This window comes from Lutra lutra, chromosome 4 (genome assembly GCF_902655055.1).
Source record: "Lutra lutra chromosome 4, mLutLut1.2, whole genome shotgun sequence".
NCBI classification, from domain to species: domain Eukaryota; kingdom Metazoa; phylum Chordata; class Mammalia; order Carnivora; family Mustelidae; genus Lutra; species Lutra lutra.
Genome location: NC_062281.1, coordinates 98,886,470 through 98,912,114, shown reverse-complemented (window position 1 = coordinate 98,912,114; position 25,645 = coordinate 98,886,470). Strand labels below are relative to the sequence as shown.

The following is a 25,645-nucleotide window of genomic DNA, read 5'->3' as shown; positions in this document are numbered from 1 at the left end:
TGCCTACTATGTGCCTGGCATTTAGTAGTTGCTTTATAGAATATGCTTAACGCTGGTGCGCAAATTACAATACCTAACATTTACAGACTACTCTCACTAATCTCCTTTGACCCTCAGAGTACCCCTAAGCATGAACATCCCAGATTTACAGCTAAGGAAACAGAGCCCAGAAAAGTCGATTTGACCGAGGTATCACATCTGTTCTGTGGGTCCTGGCCGAGACTCCAGCCCTTGACTCATTATCTAATCATCATCTGCTATACTCGTTACTCAAAAGTTCTTAGATGTTCCACTGTCCAATTTTAACATCAAAATCCTACTGGACAACTTTCAATCCTGTGCTCATCAGATTCTGTTATGAATCAAAACACACAAAAAGCAAGAATGTTTAATAAAAAGTCCATCTTCTGAGCCTGTCGACGTTCAAGCTCCCTGGCCAAGCCCCGAAGGGCGATAGCCCCGCGCTTCCTCCGCGACGGGGCGCTCCCTCTCCCTGCCCTAAGACTGCCCAGCGCCCAACGCCCCCCGTCTCCGAGGTGAGTGGCGGGGACATGCCCCGCCGGGCCCCTCCACAGCCGCCGGGCCTACGAGCTGGGCTCCCAGGGCTCGTTGTCACGGGGCGCAGGGTCCGACAACTCGCGCGTCCCTCCGGGCCGGGGAGGAGCTCAGACTGCGGAGCCGACACCTCCGCCGGCCCGCTCCCGCACTGCCAGCCGGACTCCGGACGCCCAGCATGCGACGTCCACTGCCACGAGGGACCGAGGCCCCCGCCTCCGAGCCCGCCCCGGATCGCCCCGCGCCTACCTGCCCTGGGTCTCCACGCCGCCCCCGCGGCCGGGCTGCGAAGCTCTTCGGCTCTCCGCGGACGCGCCAGGTCTCGGCGCTCTCACTCCGGGTTGGCTCCGTCCCGCCCCCGCAGGCCCTGCGAAGGCCCCGCCCCCGGCCGGCAGCGGCCCCACCCCGCCCGGCAAGGCTCGGTTCTTATTGGCTCCTCTTCCCACCCTTCAGGCTAGGGCCCGCCCCCGGCACCGCCCGAAAACCGTCAAGAAGGGAATAGATCCTGTTGGAGGCAGCCCCTGGGCTAGAACCTTGCCCCAGAAGTTGGCCCGGACTCCGGCCAAGGCCTCTAGCCGAAGTCCCATTGCAGTTGCCGTGCCTGCGGTCCTACTGGCCCCACGGTGATGGACCTGAATTTTACATGAAGGTTGACTCTTTCTAGTTTAAGCGAGGAATCCAGATGGCATCTCCGTCAAGGAAAGCATGAAATTCTCTCTTGCCACTGCATTTGCAGTCCAGTGCCAAATTGAAACTTAGATGCAAATTACGCTCTGAACACCTGAGGTTTGAAGTCCCAGAGCAGGGTGCCTTTGATACTCCCAGTGCCTGAGGTCGGCCCCCACGCCCTGTTGTGACACACATGCCTAAGCCCTACGCCTGCAACACGCTCGTACTCAGGTATGTGCGTGGCGCTGTGCCTACTGCGAGCGGCAGCCCAGTTTCACTAAGGCTGCGAGTCGGGAGGAGTTGAGCCTGTTTCCCAGCACTAGCTAAACACCCCAACCCACCTCGTCCCGCCCCATTCCGCCCCACCCCACCCCGCCCCGCCCCAGCCTCTTGGGTCTGATGACCAAAATCTTCCCACATCTGTTCGCAGAGAGGTACCAAAATAGAAGACTGCCAGAAAGAGAGGTGTTTGGTTACACATCACAGATGACTGTCACAAGCCAATTTAGCCAAGGCAGTGAAAGCTGCATATCCCACACCGTTGTGAAATAGTGAGCTGTGGACAAACAGGAATTACCTTTTATGGTGGGGGGAAAAAAAGTAACGACAAGACATTTTAGAAATCATGTCTTGGTGAGGAAATAAATGTCAATATTGTTTGCATAAATTTTGAATGGTGATCTTCATGGATTACCCCTCTCACCTTCCCCAAGTCTTTCTATATTTAGAAAACTTCCCAAACAGTTGTCTAAGACGAAATTTTAAGCTAGAACGGTATGATTTTACAACTTATTTCAAAATACAAATTGATTTCAGAGTCCAAACTTTGCATTCAAGAAGATTATTTGGCAAAATGACGCCGACTGAATTCCAAGTACCAGATAGGAAACCAAACCTGGCAAGGTTTCTGTGGCTGTAATAAAGGAATTAACATGTATGTATTCTACTGCCCTCTCATGGGTAAGATGGAAATATAACTAATGCTAGTTAATGCCTTTTAAGTTCAAGAATAGAATGTTTAGTTTAGCAATCTGTATTATTTTAATGACATGGAGAACAAAGTAAAATAAAATCAGGTTCTCTAAGGGGTTTAACAAATATACTCAGCAAACAGAAATTCAACCTCAGAAACCAAGGAGAGGATTCTTTCACTAGGGCTAGTATAAACCCGCTGTCAGGATCACACCCATGCTTACAGCGACCAGTATAGAATGTGGAAACATGCAGGAATTTGCCTTTAATTTTTTTTTTCCATTTGAAAAGTCATTACTTTCTGAGATGTTTCACAAAATGTTCTTTTTCACATTTGTATCCACACACATCATTTCACACTGTGAACAACTTGAGAGTAGGAATGAAATCTTATTCTTTATTACTTTGCTGCCTAAATAGAGCCTGATATTTGAGCTGTTTGATCAACTGTTTATTAATAAATCAAATGAACTATCAGCCCAGCCACTAGGTGGCAACACAGTTGTATGTGTAGAGGTATGGTCTAGCTAATAGGAATTCTACCTGGCTGGCCTTGAGTAACAGGCAGGTTTCTAAACAGTTACATGTGTATCTTATTTTGGTAAGTGGAATTATTTAAAATGTACAAGGACAGCTGACTATAACTTTATTGCCAAGTACGTCCTTACAACTAAGAATCCTTTTGTAAGGTAAGTTCTCCTGAAGTGAAATAGCTCATAAGTATGGATTTTCTATATTGGGCAACATATGTTTTTGTCTAAGAATGCCAGACTTCTGTCACATCCTGTCAAAAGGATATTTTAATGGTCTACATGTTTCAAGCAAATTTCATTCTATAAACCAAAAGCCTACATCCTTCCAACCACAAGTCATTAGCTCAAATTTTTGCCCTGTTTCAAGTTATTATGAGTAATTAATAGTTTTTAAGGTGGGGCAAAAATATGAGCAACTGTGAGCAAATGTTTTGCCTGAAAGTCATGGGGACTCTTGAGTCAGACAAACCCATGTGCCCACTGCTACCACTCAACAAATGTGTCCTTGTGCAGGTTATTAACTTCACTAGCCTCAGTTTATTCATCTCCCCCAAATGAAGATATTATTATCTACTTCATAAAGTGAAAATGATTAAGTGAATAATGTCAGTGGAGGAATATCTAGAGCAATCATTGGCTTATAGCAGGGATTCAATAACTGGTAACTATTATGATTTGTATTCTTCAATGAAAATCTCACCCATATTATTATTTGGTTTATTTAATTTAGTCTCCTGATTTAAGGCCTTCAGCAATTAAATTGAGTTCATAACACCAGGTTTCATAGCGATAGGCCATGCGGATTTGGGCAACATTTGTCCTCCGGATGTCATTTCCAATAGGGCCGTCCTCAAGGTAATTGTTGCCCAGAAACCTTGCTTTCTCCTGTAAGAGAAAAGGAAACAGAATGATTATTGTCTTTTTATCCTGATATAGACTATAATTACATCTTCCGCAAAGATTCCTTCCTTGCATTACTTACTGACAAAAGGAAAAAACAGACCATTCAAAGCACTCATCCAGGGCCTCAGTGCTCATGGTCTGCTGAGAAGTCAAGTGTATTTTATTTGCCTTGCCAAAGGCAGAGCCAGAGAGATAGAAGACTTCTTTCTAGTCCCTGTCCATAGTAACAGCATATGATTTGTGGGATAATTTTTCCACATGTGTTTCCCTAGCTATCTTTTCAGTACTCAGTTACCAGATCCCATACACAGAAGGGCAAACAATCAAGGACAGGTCTACCTCATGAGAAATTCCACATTGCAGAACACTGTTTCTTGCCACTTCACACATATCACAGGTACTCAGCTTGAACACTTGTGCAGCAATGGCATATTCTTCCATTAGGGGCTCCTTGGATTATTTATTTAAATGAGACAAAAAAAAAAAAAGGAAATAGTGTATTTAAAAAAAATAACACACATCCAGCAGAAAAAGTACAGTGAAATCTCTTGAGTAGACTCTAAAATTCTAGATGGCCAACAGGGACACTTTGGTGCCTCAGTTGGTTAAGCGTCTGCCTTTGGATCAGCTCACGATCCTGGAGTCCCAGGATGAAGCCCCATGTGGGGCTCCCTGCTCAGCAGGGAGTCTGCTTCTCCCTCTCCCTCTTCCCTGTTTCTCCTTCTCCCTCCGATCTTTTCCTGCTCGTGTTCTCTCTCACTCACTCACTCAGTCTCTCTCAAATAAATAAATAAATAAATAAATAAATAAATAAATAAATAAATAAAATTCTGGGTGGGCAACAACAGTCCCACCAAATAGGCTGGTGTTGCTTAAGATTCCACATGCATACCTTGGTGAAGTGGAATTGCATTGGGTCATCTGTCGACAGCGAGATCATTAGTCCCTTCTGAAGGAAATCTAAAAAAGGATTTTTGGCATATTCTAGAAATAAGCTGTTGTTACTTAATGGCGACATAGCGATGGGAATCTGGGCTAAGAAAAACAAGTACTGTAACACAGGACTCTGAAAAGGAATAGTGAAAAACAATATTTAAGGATGTTGAAAAAGAGATACAAACTAGAAATGTTGAAACCCCGTGGTCTACCTCAAGTTTCAGCTTTCCACAAAATGATCACATGTTCTTTAAATCCCTTAGTAAAAAAGAATACTAGTATTTAAATGTAAATACTATTTAGAATAAATTTATTTGGGATCATCAATTTTCAGAAGCATTTGGTCAAATCATATGTTTGAGTTTTAATTGCCTAAGTTAGATGGTCTCTCTCAGAGAAGAAACTTCATCTTGAAACACTTTTTCTTTCTCTACGAGAAAGTTCTGACTCTTGCCAGAGGCATTTGGAAACATGCTATAACAAGAAATCTGGCAAAAACCAGCTTAAGGTAAGCCAAGTGCCTCTGAATTATCCCTTGTCAGAGTTCTAAAATGGAAGCCCGAAGACCTGCATTAATTCATCCCTGCCACTAACTGGTTAGGTAATTTTGAGCAGCTCCTTTGACTTCTCTGGGTCCCTGTAAAATGTACTGCACTTCATAACCTAAAAGTCTTTTTTTGCTCTGCTTTCATTTGATTCCAGTGTTGATAATGACTTGTGACAAAATGATAAGGAAAAAAAATTACTCCCCTAGCTCCAACATAAAACATATTCGGAAGAGAGCCTGCAACTCACCTTTTTTAAATTCAGGCCATGGGAGATATTATCTGCTGTCATGAATGCTGTCATGAGATGGGTGAGAGCCCCAGCTTCCCCACAGTGAGGTCGGAACAGGAACGTATTCATGCCTCGTTCCCTAGAGAAAGGGAACCGCCACGGTAACCACAGGTCGCTGAATATGACCTAGCAGCAATTCTGGACATGGAGGGATTTACAAGAAAATCTGGTAGAAAAAAAATTAACACTCTGAAAGGGAGTGGGGGCATCTAAAAGATTCAGTGAAACTGGCAATTCCAAATCACAATCTTATTCTTCCCGAACGCAGACTTCTGAAAAAAGAGGCAGCAGAGAATATTGGGGTATGGAGGAACCTAGTCATGATCTGATTACCTGCAGTTTCAACAGGAAGTTTACCAGTATCACCAAGTTCTCATTTCTCCTGCTCATGCTTTTGAGGGGGAAACATTTCCAGAAAACCCTGTTATAATATTCTTCTACTCCTTACCCACGTATATCAAGAAGGGCAACATGTATGGAGGTCTATAATACATCACACAGAGATTAGTATCAATTCCTAAACTTCCAACGAAAAGGAACTGTGAAAGTTACTGAAGGTTCCAAAATGTCTATTTGTCCTGCTAAATAAAGAAAGAAACCAAACAAAAAGACAAGGGAAAGAAGGGTCTGGTTTGGGCGTCAGAGGCATCCCAGCAATGCAGTGGGATGACCACGCAGGGCACCAATGTCTCAGCAGAGGTGTGTCAGATAGAATCCTCTCCTTCAAGGCACTTGGATGGCTCAGTCGGTTAAGTGTCTGCCTTTGGCTCAGGTCATGATCCCAGGGTCCCAGGAATCGAGACCCACATTGGGCTTCTGGCTTGGTAGGAAGCTTGCTTCTTCCTCTGCCCCTCACCCTGCTCTTGTGCTCGCTCGCTCTCTCTCTCAAATAAATAAGTAAAATATTAAAAAAAAAAAAATCTCCTAGCTCCAGTTCTCGTCTACTCACTTTCTCAGGCTGTTGAGCACCGCGATGTTCGCATACATGTAGTAGGCATAGTAGGTATAAGAGGGATTCTTTTCCATTGTCCACTCCTGGGGCTTGGGGCTCTTGGAAGAGAACATGTGGCCACTGTGTTTGGACTCGTCGTCCACACTGTCGAAGCCAGTAATCTGTCCGGAAAAGTGAGCCATGCAATGGGGTCAGTCTGACTGCAGGATCCTGGTCATCAGACAAACTTTCAGCTCCCAAAGCCCAGGACCAAATGTCAGGGATAAGCAGCAAAAATGAGTCACAGCTATGTGGGAGTCTTGGTTCATGCACAGCAACAGGAAGGCCTAACGGGTCATGCTTACATGCTTGAGGAAGACACTGAGGTCAGGGTGAGCCTGGGGGTTGATGGTGGCCTCAAACACTGGCATGAAAACATTCTCCAGCATCTTTCCGAAGTGTGGAAGGAAATTCTTAGATCGAAACACATCACTAGAGGCAAGAATGAAGAGAATTCACAAAGAAAGTATTTTTAGGATTGGTAGCCCCTGTGTGAGGGAATCAAAGGGCCAACATGCCATGTTCAGGAAAAGACTGGGTCCATTCTGGATACATTCTTCTTGGTTACCCATAAGGAGGGATTCAGTTTAGAACTGGCAAAGAGATACAAATGTCTTGCTGGACTGGTTGTCCCCACCTCTTCTACAAACCCTCTGTGGCAAAAATATTAACCTTCACAGCTAAGTCCAGGTGGAAAGTGAAGAGTATAGGAACTGTGTCACAAAAGATTCAGTGATTTATTTGTGGCGTATAAAATGGTGAGCATGAAATAGTTATTAAAAACACTTCTGGGGACACCTGGGTGGCTCAGTCAGTTAAGCATCTGCCTTTGGCTCAGGTCATGATCCTGGGGTCCTGGGATCGGGTCCCACATTGTGCTCCCTGCTTTGCGGGGAACCTGCTTCTCCCTCTGCCTGCCACACACACACTCTCTCTCTCCCCCTCTGAAAAATAAATAAATAAAATATTTTTTAAAAGAACACTTCTGGACAATCTAACAAACTCTAATATACCACTCAGTATATGTCATTCACTCTTTTAAGTGGCCAGAAAGATTAGTGAATTTAATCATAACAACTTAATATGTTAAGTACCTTTATGACCCTATTTTAAAAAAAAAATTTAAGCAAGCTCTATGCCTAATGTGAGACTTGAACTCACCACCCAGAGATCAAGTGGTGTATGTTCCACTCATTGAGACAGTCAGGTACCCCCATTTTAAAGATGATGAAACAAAGGCACAGAGAGCTCATGAAACTTGCCTAAGGTCACACACTAATAAGTAACAGAACCAGGAGTCAAGTATTGCCAGTCTAGGTCCAGAGTCCATGCTCCTAACTACCATAGCTACCACCTCCTTGCTATAATGATATAATACAGGAAGTTCTACCCCGGTCAACAAGGTTAATTTTTTGGCTAAAAAGAAAGGAAAAGACTCCTGTGTTACCAGAGCACACAGAACACAGGGACAGGTGGCCAGAAAATAAATATAAGTTTGATAAAAGATCAATGATACTGAGCATCCCTGAGGCCAATGAGTAATTAGCAGGTGGTAGTATCATCAGTAAATACTCATTGATTATGGGGAACTTGAGCACTTGTAGATGAGACAATCAGCAGATGGTAGTAAAGGTTTTGATACAAGAAAGCTACATCCCAGTCCAGATAAGCGTGAGGAAGAATGAGCTGGACACAGATAGGCAGACCAAGAGAAAGAAAAAAATAGAATGAAGTGGACATAGTTCTTAGCCTAGCTAAGTTTTAAATATTCTCATGAGTTATTTTGTGGTCGCATAAAGTCCTGTGTTTAAAAAAAAAACCAAACCAGAAAACCTTCTGGCTAGAGAACTGAAGTGAAATGATCTTCCTAACTCCTGTCTCTGGTCAAGAATGCTGAACCCAGAGTGGACAAAACCAGGCCCCCAGGACCGGGTTCTGAGTGGTGCTATAACAAAGCTTATTGTGACTGCATATTCCTCATTCATGTGGAGGAGGTCGGACAGGTGGGATGAAGCCAGGCTTTAGGGGCTCTGACGGGGAGGTACATACTAGATCCTGGGGACCTGGATCATCCACGTCATGTTGGGGCAGTAGATGCGGTTACGGACGAACCAGCTGGACAGTTTGCTCCACTCATCAAGGCTGCGGCCATAGATTGACAGGCGAGGCTCTGCGTGCTGGTACTTCGCCTCCACCAGGTCCGTGCCTACCTCCTGCGAAGCCAAGAGAAGAGTTCAAAGCCAGGAATTCCCTCAAGTCCCTCTGGGGTCTAAACCTGGGGGGTCTGGGGGTGGACGTAGGTACTATGAAGAACAGAGCACATGTGAAAGGAAGCCAGGGGGAAACTGTTCCACATTAAGATCTAAGGAAATTGAGGGGCGTCTGGGTGGCTCAGTCAGTTCAGCGCCTGCCTTTGGCTCAGGTCATGATCCCAGGGTTCTGGGATCCAGCCCTGCCAGTGCTGGGCTCCCTGCTCAGTGGGGAGCCTGCTTCTCCCTCTCCCTCTGGCCCTGTTCCTGCTGTCTCTCCTTTCTCTCTCTCATGTGCATGCTCTCTCTCTCTAATAGATAAATTAAAATCTTTTAAAAAAGATCTAAGGAAATTGAGAGATGAGGGGAATCTAATCAGTAAGAGACAGATAAGACATAAAGAAGTCTAGAGAGTGAAGAAGTCAAAGGATGATGAGTCATCCTATCCAAGGCACCTGCAAAAGACATTCAGTTTCTCTTATACCTCCTACTTTCCAAAACACACATCTCCCAAGTCCTCCATGTCATTCCCTGTCCTAGTGCTCAGGCCTTGAAGATGAGGGGGAATTCCGATCCCATCCCTTTCCAGGCTTACAACTCCCAGAGCCTGAAAGGGTCCTTAATCAGTCCCAAATCCACACTCTTTGCTTCTCTGGTCTAGGAATTGAAATCTTGTAAAATCATTACAGTGGACATTTCCAAAGAAATTCTTATATTCATTTCTGGGGTGCTTGACCCCAGGGATAGCACACTTCCTCCTTCCTTCCTTTCCCTCCCTCCCTCCTTGCTTCCTTCCCTCTTCTCTCCTTCCTACCTTTCCTCCTTCTCTTTCTCCTTCCTCCCCTTCCTTAAGAACCAGATCAGGTACCACAGATCTGGTTGGTTCCTCCTCACCTTGATGATAGTAGCAAAATATTCCCCATCAATATAATTGTCTGTCTTTAGGTAGAGGTCTCGTAGCTCACTTGCTCCTACAGGATTGTATTTGTCATTGAACTTATCAAAACGCTGGAAGGTCTGGCGTCCCTGAATCAGGAAACAGGAGCGCAAGTGTATCATTATACATAGGACATATGGGACATAGAGAGCTAGGGAATGGCCCCCAGGAACGGGGGCCTGGGAACAGGGGCAAGGGTCGGTCTCCAAGAATGGACTCCGGGATAGTCGACAATGAGTGAACCTCAAAATTGTCTGTGGGTGCTTTCAGCCAGTGTGGTCAGGTTAAGAGGGTTCTGAGAAGGGGGTAGTTTGTAGGAGAAAGTCATGCGGGGTTCTGAGTAGGATCAGGAAACTGACACGATCTTTTTCAACCTACAGCATGAACATCCAGAGAATCAACAGTCAGGTCATAAGGATGCATTTTTAATTTGGCAAAAAGTTCCTTTAGGGTCAGATTTTTCTCCTTGGTGCTATGGACCACTCTGTCAGCATCAGTCTGGTAAGATTTCTTAATAAAGCGGAGCAGATGTTTCTGATTCATGCAAGCAGCCGCATGGATGTGGGTGTCCACCTGTGTGTTCATTCAGAGAAAGAAAAACAACAGTCAACCTTAGTTGTGCCGCTCTGTTAGAGGCTATGGTGCCCAGCAGAAAAGAACCCATGGCACCTCTTTGTACCCTTGCAAGAATGTCACAGGTTAGGTGGATATAATAATAATATGCATTTCTTTTGGATATCTGTACATCCAATTTACTCCCTCTATTTGATCCACATAAAATTCTTGGGGGGCATTCTGCACCCCCAAAATGAAGTAGCTGGCCTAGCCTTCACCCCAAGGAGAGAAAGGATCGAAATTATGATGCCATGGCCCAGTGATAGCATTTCTGAGTTGGGTATTTTTATGATTACAATTTTATAAGCTGGAGATTCAATTAATTTAATAATAAATTCATTAAATTTAATATTTAACCTTAATTATTAATAAATAATTGCTTTATTGTTTATATTCTAAATTGATTAATTTATTATTAATTTGTTAACTATTAATAAAATAATAAATTTGTTAGATTTATGTTTAATTAATTAAATTGATTAATTAATGATAGATTAATTTATCCATGGTTAAACAGGCTCAGCCGCCTGGTGCCAAATATCTGCTCGTTTATTGTCTATCCCTACCTCTTGCAATCACTTAAAGGGTCAGAACACATCTCAGAAATGTTTCTAAGTTGATTAGTTATCCACAGTCCTTAGTGCATTTGATACTCACAGTCCTCTTGTGAGCTAGACTGGGCAGATGTATTTCCCAATTTTACAAATGAGGAAATTGAAACTCAGAAATATTTAAGCACCTCCCTCAATATCATAGAATCAGGAAGTAGAAGAAAAAGGACTAGAATAAAGATATTCCAAATCCTCGGGTAGCAGTTTTTGAGATTTCATTTGTTTTTGTTATTTTTGTTGTTCACGATCATCTTAACTTTTATGGAAAGGATGTAGTAAACCTTTCTGTGTGGAAAACCATAGAAATGGCATTTTAACCTTTTAGAGTAATTCATCTGCATTCATTAAACCCACTGAACCTGCAGGAATCTTACAGTAATCAGAGAAACACTATCTTTCTTGTCCCACTCAAGAACACATTGGGTTAATGTTCTTGCCCAGCAGAGACCTGTGACAATGTTTACCTTCCTGCAATTATAAAAATCTCGGTGGGGATTGTTCTTCAGCTCCTTTAACTCATCCATCTCGTTGAGCATTTCATGTACCTGGAACTTGGAGGAGAGGAACTTCAGGCGTCGATGGGTATAGGTCTTACTGTGAAAAATTAAATAGCATCGTTCTGAAACATTCAGACACTTAAAGAAAATAGGCTCAATTTCAAAATCATCAGGACCCTTATTGCATATTGGAAGCAATTACTGGAACGAACATTCAGTTTGCAGTTAATCTCACTTGAAAAATATGGGGCTCTCCGGGCTCAATCTTTTCATCAAAGCTGGAGAGAATAAGGAGGGAGGATTTGGGAAGGCATTTAAAGGCCCGGGTGGGGTGAGGGGCACCTGGCTGGCTCAGTTGGAAGAGCATGAGACTCTTGATCTCTGGACTGTGAGTTTGAGCACCACATTGGGTGTAGGGATTACTTAAATTAATAATAATAATAATAATAATAATAATAATAATAAAAAAGCCATATAAGACAATATTGCTCAAGGCAAAGCGCCCTGGCTTTGGAGATAGCACATTAGGGCTTGAATCCTGGCTCAGCCAGCTGTGTAACTTTGGGCACATTACTTAATTCATCAAAGTCTCAGCTTATAAAACTGCAATTATAAATATACCCACCTCAGAGAATGATGTCGAGGAGGGAGGAAAAATATACAAGAAGGGTTTTACATAATGTTTGAACATAGTAAGCACTTAATAAATACTCATTCTTACTCTGAGTAGTAGTAGTCCTAGTAGTACAGGTGGTGGCCATATTAGTGGGGGTGGGGGTGGTAGTCATGGGGGTGGCGGTAGTAGTGGAGGTGGTGGCAGTAGTAGCAGTAGGGGTGGCGGTAGTAGTGATGGGAATAGTAGTTCAGTCACCATCAAACACTTACACAGGTCCTTGGGCAATTAAGGCAAGTAAAAAATTCATATCATCTAAGAAGCTGTCCATATTTAGATAAGGAAGTGGCTTGGGCTCATCTTTGCTGGCGGCCACCTCATCAGGATAGACGTAAACTATGCCGTCCTTCATTTTGAGGTGATAACCAAGGTTTTCCAGGAGGTCATCTGTTCGGAAGGGGTCTTCTCCTTTCTTCACAGGAGGAGTAAAGACTTTCTCAACAAAACACAGAGCAATAGATCAAGAAATACGATAAATGGCTGCATAAAAATAACCAAAACACGAAACGTTGTAAGATCTTATTCGTTTGGAATCCTGTACGTCATAAGTTATAATTATCCAGTGCTGAGCTAAAGTTTATTTTTGTATTATTTTCCAAAGGTGACTAAATTAGTAGTGTAAAGTAACTATAAGATTGTTTCTAGTATAAGAATGATTTTTAAGTTCTTAAGAAGAACTGTTCACATAATTGATATACTACTTACAAAGCATTTTATTTACTACAGTAGGTTATCAAAGGCTTTCTGTTTAGAACATTTTATGAGCTTATGAGATAATTGCATAGAAATAACAGCCAAACTACAGTTAAAAAGTAGAATTTGGATCTTTTCCTTGATAAAATCAACTTTCTCTATAAGTCTTCATTTAGAGTGGTTATTTTTTTTTCCTTAAAAATTTTTAAAGACTTCATTTATTTATTTGACAGCTAGAGATCACAGTAGGCAGAGAGGCAGGCAGAGAGAGAGAGAGGAGGAAGCAGGCTCCCTGCCGAGCAGAGAGCCCGATGCGGGGCTCGATTCCAGAACCCTGAGATCATGACCTAGAGCCTAAGGCAGAGGCTCAACCCACTGAGCCACCCAGGTGCCCCTAGAGTGGTTATTTTTTAATAGACTTTATATTTTAAAGCAGCTTCAGGTTCATAGCAAAATTGAGGGCCAAGTACACAGTTCCCATATACTTGTACGCCCCCACTGGCACTGCTTTCCCCACTACCTACACCCTCCACCAGAGGGGTATGGTTTGTTAAAATGTATGAACGTACACTGGAGGCCATAATCACCCAAAGTCCATAGTTTACCTTAGAGCTCACTCTTGGGGTTGTACATTCTATGGGTTTAGACAAATGTATAATGACACGTATCCACGCTTACAGTATCAGACAGAATAGTTTCACTGCCCTAAAGGCTCTTTGTGCTCCACCTACAGTGGTTTTAATAGAAATGGAAATATAAAATAAATTCTTACTCTAAGAATTATAGTTCTTGTTATAATGCATTATCCACCTTTTAAAGTACCTATAATTTTACAATGTCTGCTAAAGGAATAGAGAAGGGATTTTGTGGGTAAATGTCCCCTTCTTTCCCATGCTAACGATTTCAGCCTAAGAAAGCTGTGAACAAATTCTATGTGGTCATGGCCTGTAATGCACTTAGCCATTTACTTTCTTTTCTGTTTTTTTGTTTGTTTGTTTGTTTTTTGTTTTAAGACTTTATTTACTGGGGCGCCTGGGTGGCTCAGTGGGTTAAGCCGCTGCCTTCGGCTCGGGTCATGATCTCGGGGTCCTGGGATCGAGCCCCGCATCAGGCTCTCTGCTCAGCAGGGAACCTGCTTCCTCCTCTCTCTCTGCCTGCCTCTCTGCCTGCTTATGATCTCTCTGTCAAATAAATAAATAAAATCTTAAAAAAAAAGACTTTATTTACTTAACAGACAAAGATCACAAGTAGGCAGAGAGGCAGGCAGAGAGAGGAGGAAGCAGGCTCCCCGCTGAGCAGAGAGCCCGATGCGGAACTCGATCCTAGGACCCTGAGATCATGACCTGAGCTGAAGGCAGAGGTTTTAACCCACTGAGCCACACAGGTGCCCCTCAGACTTTTACTTTCAACAAGTGTGTGCCCAAGGCAGCAGGAAGGCTCCAGTTTGCAAGTGATGATTGATGGCCAGAGTAGGGAAAAGAATATAGAAAGAAAAAGTCATACATTTTCTATTCAAAACTGGGAGCTAAGGAACACAAGAAACATAAAACAATATGTTTCCGTGTGAAATCTTAATTTTCCAATCTTTACACTTAAACATCCTGAGAGATAAAGCATAATTTAGAAGAAACAAAGACAAAACAGATATCCTAAATGTCGATATTATAGAAAAATAGGTAAACCAATTTGATGTATTACCAAACTGGATACATGTTTAAAATGATTTTAATATTAAAAGGCATTATAGAGAAGAAGTTGTAAAACTGGAAATCTTTTAATGATACAGAGACCTGAAAGTTCAGAAACACTTTAATATTTGCCTCCCTTGAAATTTCAATCCTAGAATTATAATCTGAACTAGGTAAAGCAGTTACACAAGGATGTTTACATAAAGCCATTTATGATAGCCTTACTCAAAATAAAGTTTAAAAGTCAGAAATCTAAATGCCTAAAAATAAGAGTTGGTTAAATAAATTATGATACAGTTATATAATAGAAATCTGGGAAATTATTAAAATCTGACTATTGAAAAATAGGTATTGAACTTTATGTAAGGGAGAAAGTAAACCAATGAGATATGTAATAAAGGACTATGGAAAGTCAAAATATGTAGTTTAGATTTATCCAGAGGTTAAAGCAAGTCAGGAAATGATAGTATCTGGGCTGCACGTTGAAGGATGTGGTTGGATCTAGACATTTGGACATTCAGGGAAAAAGTGAACTCTTCCCTTATTCAGGCACGGGGCACAGCATGACAAGGGACAGGAAAGTGCTAAACCACTTCCCACCAGAACTTCCCACCAGAACAGAGTGGAGTAGATAAGGTAAATATATAAATACATTGAGGGCACACGTCTAAAAAAATCAATAAATAAATCGTAGTTAGGAGCCATTTGATGGTAGGCCTTGAATGCCAGGCTGAAGATTGGACTTAAGTTTGTAGGTAATGGGCAGCAATGAAAGGTTTTTGTTAAGAGAAGGACATGCTCAGATTTGTGTTTTAATAATTGGCACTAAAGTGAATATGAACCAAAAGGGAGTGATATTAGAATTTAACAGAGTAGGTCAGAAACTGGCAATAATCTGGACAAGAAGAAATATAGGCCTAACTTAGGGTTTGGGGAATAGCAAAGAGGGGAGATTTTTGAGAGATATTGTACAGAGTCAATTACAATTGTGTATGTGGGCAGGAGAGACAATGGAGTCAAAGATGACTATATTTTTAGACTGGATTACTTATGCAAGAGTCTTTCCTTATCCATAGGATATATGTTCCCAGACCCCCAGGGGATGCCTGGAACTGTGACTAGAACTGAACCCTGTATATACCATGTCTTTTCCTATACTTACATGCCTACTGATGGGCTACTGGTCTATCACCTTACTCGTATTTGTATAAATTGGGCACAGTAAGAGATTAATAACAACAATAAATAATAAAATAGAACTATTATAACAATTTAGTATAATAAAAGTTAGGTGATGTGGTCTCTTTCAAAATACCTTTTTTTTTGGATTTTATTTGTTTATTTATTTGTTTTATTTGTTTATTTTGAGAGAGAGAGAGAGAGAATGAACATGAGCAGAAGGAGAGAGAGAATCTCAAGCACACTCCCCGGTGAGCACAGAACCTGACACTGGGCTCGATCTCATGACCCTGAGATCATGACCTGAGTTAAATCAAGAGTTGGATGCTTAATTGACAGCCACCTGGGCACCCCTCTCAAAATATCTTATTGCCCTATACTCACCTTTCCTGTTATGATGATGTGAGATGATAAAATGCCTACGTGAGATGAAGAGAGGGGCATGATGTAGGCATTGTGACGTAGCATTAGGCCACTCCCGACGTGACAATAAATCAGGAGGATCATCTGCTTATGGACCTCAGCTGACCACAGGTAACTGAAACCGCAGAGAGCCAAACCATGGGTGGAGCAGGGTGGGGAGGGGAGGGTGGGGGTGGGGGTGGGAAACTACTGTAATCTAGGGGCATATTTGATATCTAGTAATTAAACCTAAAGATCTATTTCATACTCTGCATGAGAAAACTACTTACCTGGGTAGAAGCTCTCATTTGCAACCCAAGCCTCACCCTCAATGTTCCTCAGGTACTTGGAAGGGGTTTTAGGGAACCTCTGAAATGACTTCTGCATATACTTCTCCCGTATACACAATGCCCTGTATAGACCTTTGCAGACCATTTCGAAGTCTTCAACTGTAACCTGCCAAGAAAATGACAGAATATCAGAGTCTCTCCTGTGAAAATCCAGGGATCGGGTTAAGTTTGTCTTTGGTATGAGCCTGCCTTCCGGGCTGTTGCTGCCCACACTGAGGCTGGCCTGCCCACATGGCCGCTTCCTGTTTGACCTGGGCCCTCGGTCCTCCTCCAGGAGCAGGTCTTAAAGTTTTTCCAACTCTCCCATTTCTACTAAAACTCACCTATTCTGCAGGTCTTGGCTTATACAGGCTGGTGTGTATTTGCGGGGTTTGCCAGAAAGCAGTGATTATCTAGCAAATGTGATGAAAAGATCCCATTCTCCCTAACGTGGAGAATACTTTCTTCCTTCCAGGTAAGGACGTTTTACGTAGAGGCTTCTGAAGACAATATCTCAACAGAAAGACCATGTGACTCTAATCTGAGAATTCAAACTACTTTTTGGTCACTAAGGGAAATATTTGGGAACGAATAAAGTGTCACATCCCTCCAACCCCACCACACATGCACGTCCTTCTTTAGTTATACATGAATCAGAACATTATCCATTCTTTTGGATGGTTTTTAACTTTTTAAAAAGGATTTAACTATTTATTTTAAAGAGAGAGAGTGGGGGGGGTGGGAAGGGGCAGAGGGAGAAAAAGAGAAAATCTTCAAGCAGACTTCATGCTGGACACAGAGTCTGACACAGGGCTTGATCCTAGGACCCTGATATCAGGACCTGAGCCAAAACCAACAGTCAGACACTTAACCAACTTCGCCACCCAGGCAGCCTCTTTTGGATGGCTTTAAAGAGAATTTTGGCTGTGGCTAAAAATAGCAAGATTCTAGAGTAACATTTTCCTAGAATTGCTGGAAATTTCCTAAACTGGCCTCTCCCATGCACCATCCCCGACCCCTGGTTGGGCCTGGCACACCCAGGGAGTCATAACTTGAAATCACTAAAGGCTCATCATCAGATGATGAGCCTTGTGGGACCAGTGTGAGCATGTTTCCAGGGTTTGAGGTCCTGATGTTGATCCTAATCTGCTGAACTCTTCTTAAAGGTCTGCAGACATTGGCCAAGAAAGTCTGGCTCCGGTGGTGGAGCTAAGGGTCTGCTTCTAACACGGCATGTTTGCTCCTTTGCCACATGGTAGGCCACCAGTCTATCTTCTCCAGGATAAGAGCTGGAAAAGATATTCACCTTGGTGTCTTCTGCACTTAGCACACCATGCCTCGTACAGAGTAGATGCTGGGTAAGACCTGATTAAATGGCATCAATTGATTAGCAGGGATTAATGGCCTTGGAAACTTAGTCCTGATCCCCCTACCTTTCTGTTCAATTACAAAGGCGAAGACCAATGGGGCAGATTCCAGCTCAGTAGGGTTTTGCTCATCACCCAGCCACATTCAGCCAACAGGTACAGCAACACACCTAGTTCTTCAAAAACTCCCAGCCATGGTTCCATGTGCCCTCCAGCTTTCAGAGAAGAAGCAGCTAGTCACTGCTCCCTGATTTCTGTGAACTTGTCATCCCTCCCATCTTCCTTCTTTTTATTTTTGTTTCTACCAAGCACAGAGGTATCAAGTTTGTCTCCCAATTTTTATGGCTTTTTTATTTTTTAACTTCCGGGACGGGGGGTTGGGTGTCTCCAAACCTTGTTTTCCCTGTATCTAGTAAACATCTCCTTTCAGTTATTGACCATCTAAAATGCCAACCGTTTGCAGAGCACCAGTGTTATCGTACAGAAAGTGAACAGACAAGAATCATGTTTGTTTCCTTGCTCTGTCACTTTTAGTATCTTGGGACTGACCCCAAGTGGGTCAGTTACATGAGAAAAGGGCTTAGGATGGGTCATTAAAACTATATTTGGAGCACAGACTGATAGCTAACCATTGGTTTCACCAATATGATGCTGATTCTGCAAGTCCATGTGGCAGAGATTTATTAATTGCCCAACTGTTCTGGATAGGACAGGCAGGTCAAGTTGTTTGTGACATAAGTTTACGATCCCTGTGGCATAACTAGAGTCTATTCCAGGCAATAATCTACTGTGTAAGCATCTGTAATGAAATCAGAGATGACTGCTGGTCAAAAAAACAAAACAAAACAAAACAATAGCCCCATTAGAATTTTCTAGCCTGTCTCTCATCTTCCTTCTTTTCTCTGGGCTCTCTACTCCTCTCATCTCCCTCTCTTTCTTCCCATCTGTTTTTTTGTTTTTTGTTTTTTGATTTTTTTTTTTTTTGACTGGTTTATGCTACCTTCTCTCTAGGTCTAGGGCTGCCCTGGGACCATCTTTTCCCAAGAGTCCCCTGTGCCTCCCAAGGCTCCCTGTCCTGCTTCGTGGTATCTTCAGCGAGACTAACCCACCAGCTGTTCTCATTTCCTGTGCCCAAATTTGTCTAACGTATTCCATAACACACACTGCCTCCTGTCACATATTCTCCATGTGCACGCAAATGAGATGAAGGAGGATGAATTATATGGGATGATAAAGCAAAACAGAAATAGAAGGTATAGCATATTGGTGTTGAGAGGATATAAGGAAGTAGAACAAGGACAAACTAGCTAACACCTTTCTCAGTAGGAAGGGGAGGACGGCAAGGAAGCTGAAATAATGAAGCTGTGTCTTTGCAGCAGCTGCATCTGAGGGGCAGGGAGCAACTCACCCCCGAGGCATAATCGCCGGTGATCTGCACTCTCTGGAAATCAGGCACGGTCTGGTATGTTGGAGATGAAGAAATGTATTCGTTGATGTGGGACAGTTTAGTGGACGATGTTTCACATTGGGGAATGGACAAATTAACAGTCTTCCGTCCATGGAAACGTTTTTTTCTGGATTTGAAATGCAAAAATAAAGGGACTTAATGTTGGCCTCGTTGGGAGTTACATTGTGATAGAATGATGTTTCACTGTCCAATTTCATTTTGAGGACAAAAAGTGAAAATTAAAATGTCAGCGGCGTGTCAGAAACAGGATCGAAGCATATGGGAAGAGGTATCACGTGACTGTATTCCTTTCTTCCTGGTAGCCCTTGGAACAGTGGGCCTTTGGGAACATGCTAGAAGGCTTTCAGCATGACCTTGTTCTTCACAGGCAGTCAGCTCCTAGCAGATAGGGGTCTGGGTATCATAATAAGCACAGGCTTTGTCAGTCACTACATGTGTCATTTTATGTTTGTTCTTAAACTTTTGAGCTCATGTTGCCCCATATGAAAATGCCTACCTTATAGGAATTCGGTGAGATTTAGTGTATGGAACTTATAAGTTGCTTAATTAGTATTACTTCCTCAAATCAACAAGTATTGAGTTTCTGCTCTGACCTGACACTTATGATAGGTCCTATGGCGCATGCCCAAGAAGGTGGATTGTTGCTCTTTCCTAAAAAACATAAAATGAAAAGGATGACCAGGGCAGGAGAACAGAAATGGAGGGTTGTGTCCCTGAGGCCTGGAGAAGGTCAGACTGGCCAGAGGGCAATATTCACATCAGAGAGCACAGTGCTAAGGTTGGCTCAAACCGACCTAAAGATGAGGATCTCGAGTTCTGGTTTCTATACTCCTGGTATGGAAGCTGAGTGTGTGCCCAGCAGCCATCAGCTCACTGTGGTTTGGAACAGTTGCCCAGGAGCTCACATCCTCTTACTTGGGTAGATAGGGAGGCTTGAACTAAAGGAAGATGCGATGAGTACAGGATGTCTACTGTTTTCTTCTTCTGAGTAATCGGTAACCTTGCCCTAGCTTATACGGTGCTGGGGTGGGGGTATTGGGGAGTGGGAGGAGTTTTTATCTCTGGCACAGTTCTTCCTCCATGTTGAACCATCATTCAGACAGACTGACATTTCTGCTTCCTGTGTCTCAATGTCCCAGCATTTCCCTTTACGCCGCTTACCTCCTGCCTTCTATAGAGGTGGCCATGGCCTCCAGGTGGAATATGTGTGCTTGCATCTCCTGATGAGAAATTGGGCAGATTTCATCCACATCAAAGGGGGAAATCTCATGACGGCCTCCCTCATCTTTGACTTCAGAGGCGAATACTTTTTCAGCAAAGCTACGTAATGCATCATCAATTTCTGAAAGAGGTTTTCATGGGTTAGTATTTAAGAACCCTTTGTCAGAGGTCATCAGAGAATTCCTGCCATGTGTAAGGCACAGTGCTAAAGACTGCCTTGGGGGGTGTGGTTCCCCTATACTCTAACCAGTGTCCCAGAAATATGTCAGAGTTCAATGCCTGCTCTCTCTTTAGAGGTTTCCCGGTGGGTAGCTTGGAAATCCATTCTCAGAGACATAGGTAAGATTCCTACAGCACATCCCAGGAGGTCCTGAAGATGGGATTGGCTTCTTGTAGGACTAGCACTTAATCTAAGATCACCTGTTTCTGGCAAGGCTAAATCTGACTTCATAGTAACCATGCAACATAGTCCTTATTAGATTGGTGGAGTTTTTCTGATGCTTGTGAAGAAATGAATAGGATTGTTAGTCCTTGGAGTTTTTCTTGTAAAGAGAACCAGGGATGTAGGTAGTTCTGAGAAATGAGTATGTCCGTTGGGTCTTTCCTCCTCATGGAGCAGATACTGTGTTTCTCTTACACATTATTTCGAATCCTGACAACTTGATGATACACTGAGGAAGGGAGCCACTGAAATTTACTATCCAGTGTTGGGAGTCCCATTTCTTATGGACACGTGGCCTTCCATAATGAATGACCCATAGAAAGCAAATTTCACTTTACATGCTTTAATATGTCCATCTTTTTTTTAAAAAAGTTTGTTAATTAATTAAATTTTTTTAAAGATTTTTATTTATTTATTTGACAGAGAGAGATCACAAGTAGGCAGAGAGGCAGGCAGAGAGAGAGGAGGAAGCAGGCTCCCCGCTGAGCAGAGAGCCCGATGCGGGGCTCGATCCCAGGACCCTGAGATCATGACCCGAGCCGAAGGCAGAGGGTTAACCCACTGAGCCACCCAGGCGCCCCTGTTAATTAATTAATTTTAAGTGATCTCTACACTTGGTGTGGGGCTCGAACTCACAACCCCGAGATTGAATTGCATGCTCTTTCAACTGAGGTACCCCTTAATATTCCCATCCTTAGAATGGGTGGAGGGGTGACCTTTTGCTTGGCAATGACTAACTCCAAAACTCTCAGGACGTAAGAGAATTAATTTCATCATATAGGGTGGTGATGGCCATTAAGGATCTGTTCTTCTGTTAAGTTCCATTGCATTTTCCACATACCCAGTTGTTTCAGCATTACTTCTAATACTTCCAAAATCTCTTGGTATTTCCAGAAAAGAGCAGGTAGCAAATAATGAGAATGACAAATAGGTAGCTACTTGAAGCAACAGAAGATGGAACATTCTTCAGATGATGACAGAGCAAACTGCATGCAAAGAGAAAGTACCCCTCACTTCTGTCCCATCAGTATCTATACAGGTCTCCAAAATGCCACGTTTTCAAGTTTAACCTAAGGAAGTGTCATATGCTCAAGTCCCTGTTCTGCACTTAGTAACACATTTACCTTCCTCTGTCTTAGTTTCCTTATCTGTAAAGTGGTAAGACTAATACCTACAAAACCTTACTCATAGGCTCTCATGGTAACGTACATGGAAATGCTTTACAGAGAATAAATCAGTAGCTCAGAATGAATAATTCAACTTGGTAGCATTGGTTAGACAGCTATGTGGCATTTGAGGCTAGCTTTGGGCTGGCTATTAAGGAAAAGATCAATGATATGACTTAATTTAGGCTGAAGCATACATTGGAAATGATAGCGATTGTTTCCTAACTTCACCAACACTGTCAGGTCAGCCTGCTTTCAAAACCTGGCTTCTCCCAGGAGAATATCAGCAACCCACTCTACTGGCTGAACTTTATCATCTATTTGCTTCATTAGACTCAAGCAAAGCCTGAAACTGGAAACCGTCTTTGGATGCTCTGGAGTGATTTTTTGACAAGTACCACAATCCAAAAGGACCAAATGGAACTCTAAGTAGGTACATTTGATAGCCTGAGAATACCTCACCACCCCACTACCAACAAATTCCCAGAAATTAGTATCATTCCTGCATGAGAATCACAAGCAAGCCCATGCACCTCAAGGATGAATGGCAGGCAGAAGTTAGAAGAGGCTTCATGCACCATGAAAGGCAAATAAAAATAGGCTGGTTGGTTATGATGATGAGGAGGAAGATGAGGATGGAGATGAGAATGAGCATAGGGCTGGCGATGAGGATGCACCTGGCTTGTCATGGTGGGCCTGTGGCAATGCTGTCAGAGGCCTCAGGAAGGACGGCAGGGAAATGGATCCCCAGAAACCAAATCTTACTCGCTGGATATCTAGCTCTTCCAGGACAAGCAGTCTTTATCTAGGACTGCACATATCCTTTTGTTTCATATGTTCAAACGTTATTGTTTTTCCTAAGGTTGCATCTCCCTAAGCCACTATAGACAGTTGTCAAGTAGAAACTCTACTGTCAAGAAGTGGTTTACATGATGCCCCAAATTATATGGTTGACGTTTCCTTCCACTGAATCAACCAGTTGTTTTGACTTCATGCAACCACAGCTGCAATTTGACTCTGAATTCAAGAACTCGGCCTTTCAAAAATATTTCAGGGAGTGGTGATGATTGTGGGAAGGAAAGAGTGAAACTGGTATTTCCAAAGATGAGCAGATAAGATCTGGTGACAGTTGGAATTCCTGGCATAAAGGACAGATGACTCCCTTGGGACTGTACAGATCATTGTTGAGTTCTTTTTTGAGCATATTATGCTTGTGATAATGCAGTATCGGAGTGGAAATATCTTGAGGCTAGGACATCTACATTTACATATAGAATTGACAGAGAATAGAAACAAGTAGTAGAATGAAGAAGCCAAGACACTGAACTAGGGGAGAGAAAAAGTGTCTGTGGCAGCTGGATGGCCTTGGGCAAACCCCATAATCACAGGGAGCCTCAGTGTTCATCATCATAACAGGAGAATGTTAATAATAACGATGTCAACTTCAGAGAACTGTTATAAAGATTAAACAAACATACTTTAAAAACTGCACAGTACTATAAAGAAGTTGGGAATTATTATTATTAACATGGGAAGTGCAAGATTCTTGAGAAAAGGAATATCATGCTTGCCTCTTCACTCAACAAATCCGGAAAAGCATGCTTATTTCCCAGCAGTGCTTTAGGGGTGTGTAGGAAAGACAGGTCTTAGGAGTTTCGTCTGCTGCATTTCTTCTCATGGAGGAACTCCAAGGCAGACCTACTATCCATCAGCTAAGGACAAATCTCATTTGTGATGGAGGGAAACATAGAGTTACGGTTTTACCTAAAGCAAGATTTTATTTTATCTGGTCACCAAAATTGACCATGAAATGTTTTGCTTTCGAGCTGAGGATTTCCTAAGGCAAGACTCAATAGACCCCCTTGGCTAATCTAATCTAAAGAAGAACATCTTTTATTTTAAAACATCAAATGAATGCCCCATGAGAGACTTAAAAAAAAAAAATGTGGTTTTTCTTGGGAGTCCAGAAAATCCATGAGTTCATTTGTAATGCTATGGAATATCTATGGTCATTACTAATCTTTAAAAAAATATATTTTATTTATTTATTTGAGAGAGAGAGAGAGAGAGCACAAGCAGGGGGAGGGGTGGAGGGAGAAGCAGACTCCCCGCTGAGCAGGGAGCTCTAGGTGGGACTGGATCCCAGGACCCTGGGATCATGACCTGAGCCAGAGGCAGACACTTAACTGACTGAGCCCCCCAGGCACCCCTGGTCATTATTAATCTTTGTTGGCTTCCAAACACTGCTGAAAAACACTCTTGTTTCTGAATTAACAAATAGTGTCATTTTTTAACTGATTCTTTGGCAAATAGCAGGAAAAATAGTCCAAAATACTCACGTTTTTCTTCAGCTGTTTGAAGAAAAATAAAACAAGTTAAAAAACATAAACAACTTTCAGAAATGATAGTGGCTATTATTCAGTGCTTTGGAAAAGAAACACGTAGACTTGTACAAGAAGGGGGTGTGATGGAACTTGATTTACCTACAATTTGGTGCCATCAGAAGCCCCTAAGAATATGGCCAGTGTACATCCTTTTTTCCTCTCTTTTTCTTTCTAATATGGCTCTTTAAATTTATGTTTATAATCTTAAAGAGATACTCTTTGTAAAATGTGATTTTAAAGAAATTTGATCTAGAGAAATGGAAATTCTCTTACGATACTGGTTGCGGGTAAACCATGCACCTCATCTGGTCAACAATTTAGTAACACCTACCAAACAGCCATTACTGAGAATCTATCCTACTGATTTTCATCCTTAAAAATGGAAAAAGCTTTAGGTGCAAATAATGTTCTCAGAGTATAATTATATTTACCCCAACTGTAGAGAACCTGGAGGATTAGTTAAGGACATTAGAATATTACACTGCGATTCAAAATGATGTTAGGGATAGTTTTAAAAACCATGGTAAATGATTAGGTCATAATATTAAGCAAAAAAAAAAAAAAGGGGGCAGGCTATAAAGTGACATGTATGGAATAATCATAACAATGCTTTTAAAAATTCTTTAAATTTGCATAGAAAATAAATTGACATGTGAAGTGTATCTTTGGATGATGGGCCGGTGATTGTTTTTTTTCTTGCTACTACTTGCTTCTGCACTTAGCAACACCTTTACTTGAATGTTCTGCATTCTCTACATGAGTGTTACTACTTTTATTTTCAGTGTCATTTCTTTTTCTTATTTCATAGGAGACATGTATTTCTTTCACAAGGAAAAAGACATTATTATTCTAAAAATTACTATGTGTACAAACCTAGATTGTGACTGGGTTAATATTTCCACTATGCTCATGGTTGTCAGCTAAATCCTCTAGCTAAAGATGTCATAGGGGACCCTGGGATCATCCAAGATGCTACCACATGACACAGCTCTAGGAAATCACCTCCCTTCCAAAACTAACAAAAAAAAATTCTTGAAAATCATGTCTTGCTTCTTCCTGAAAAGTATTATCAAAGCTACTCTGACCCTAAAGAAAGGATAGTCAAAGCTGACAAGATACCTAGAGGAACGGGTTGCATTTAAAAGAATCGAGCTCTCCAAACGCTTTTGCACACCTACCTTCAAGTTTCAACAGAGGCATTGTTGCCGGGGTCCTGGATTCTAGGATAGCACAGGAGGAAGGAGGAGCGAGGAGACAGGCTGTGGGGATGACTGTCTGACAGTAGAATACCCTGACACTCATTTTGTGATTTTGCTTTGCACCTGTAA

At 42.3% G+C, this 25,645-nt stretch overlaps 2 protein-coding genes across 7 annotated transcripts in view; both read right to left on the bottom strand.

The window, feature by feature from the left end:
* The window catches only part of DENND2C (DENN domain containing 2C), an 85,919-nt gene extending 84,405 nt beyond the window's left edge, over positions 1 to 1,514 (bottom strand). For all 5 annotated transcript variants that reach the window (XM_047726287.1, XM_047726291.1, XM_047726288.1 and 2 more), the window contains exon 1: positions 805 to 1,514. The gene's annotated coding sequence lies outside the window, so the exon portion shown is untranslated. The remainder of the gene's footprint in view (positions 1 to 804) is intronic.
* Positions 1,515 to 2,446: 932 nt separating this feature from the next.
* On the bottom strand, positions 2,447 to 25,645 carry AMPD1 (adenosine monophosphate deaminase 1). 2 transcript variants are annotated; one of them, XM_047726292.1, is made up of 16 exons: positions 25,496 to 25,641; positions 24,273 to 24,284; positions 20,266 to 20,446; positions 19,045 to 19,210; positions 16,231 to 16,396; positions 12,191 to 12,410; positions 11,273 to 11,402; positions 9,961 to 10,155; positions 9,540 to 9,671; positions 8,446 to 8,609; positions 6,702 to 6,828; positions 6,355 to 6,518; positions 5,364 to 5,484; positions 4,525 to 4,698; positions 3,972 to 4,082; positions 2,447 to 3,614 (listed from the first exon to the last, which is right to left on the bottom strand). In XM_047726292.1, the coding sequence occupies exons 1-16, from the start codon at positions 25,617 to 25,619 to the stop codon at positions 3,456 to 3,458; spliced, it is 2,346 nt and encodes a 781-aa protein (XP_047582248.1). In that variant the 5' UTR covers positions 25,620 to 25,641; the 3' UTR covers positions 2,447 to 3,455. The 2 variants fall into 2 exon arrangements, with proteins under 2 accessions (XP_047582248.1, XP_047582249.1); XM_047726293.1 differs by lacking the exon at positions 24,273 to 24,284 and having other exon boundaries at positions 25,496 to 25,645.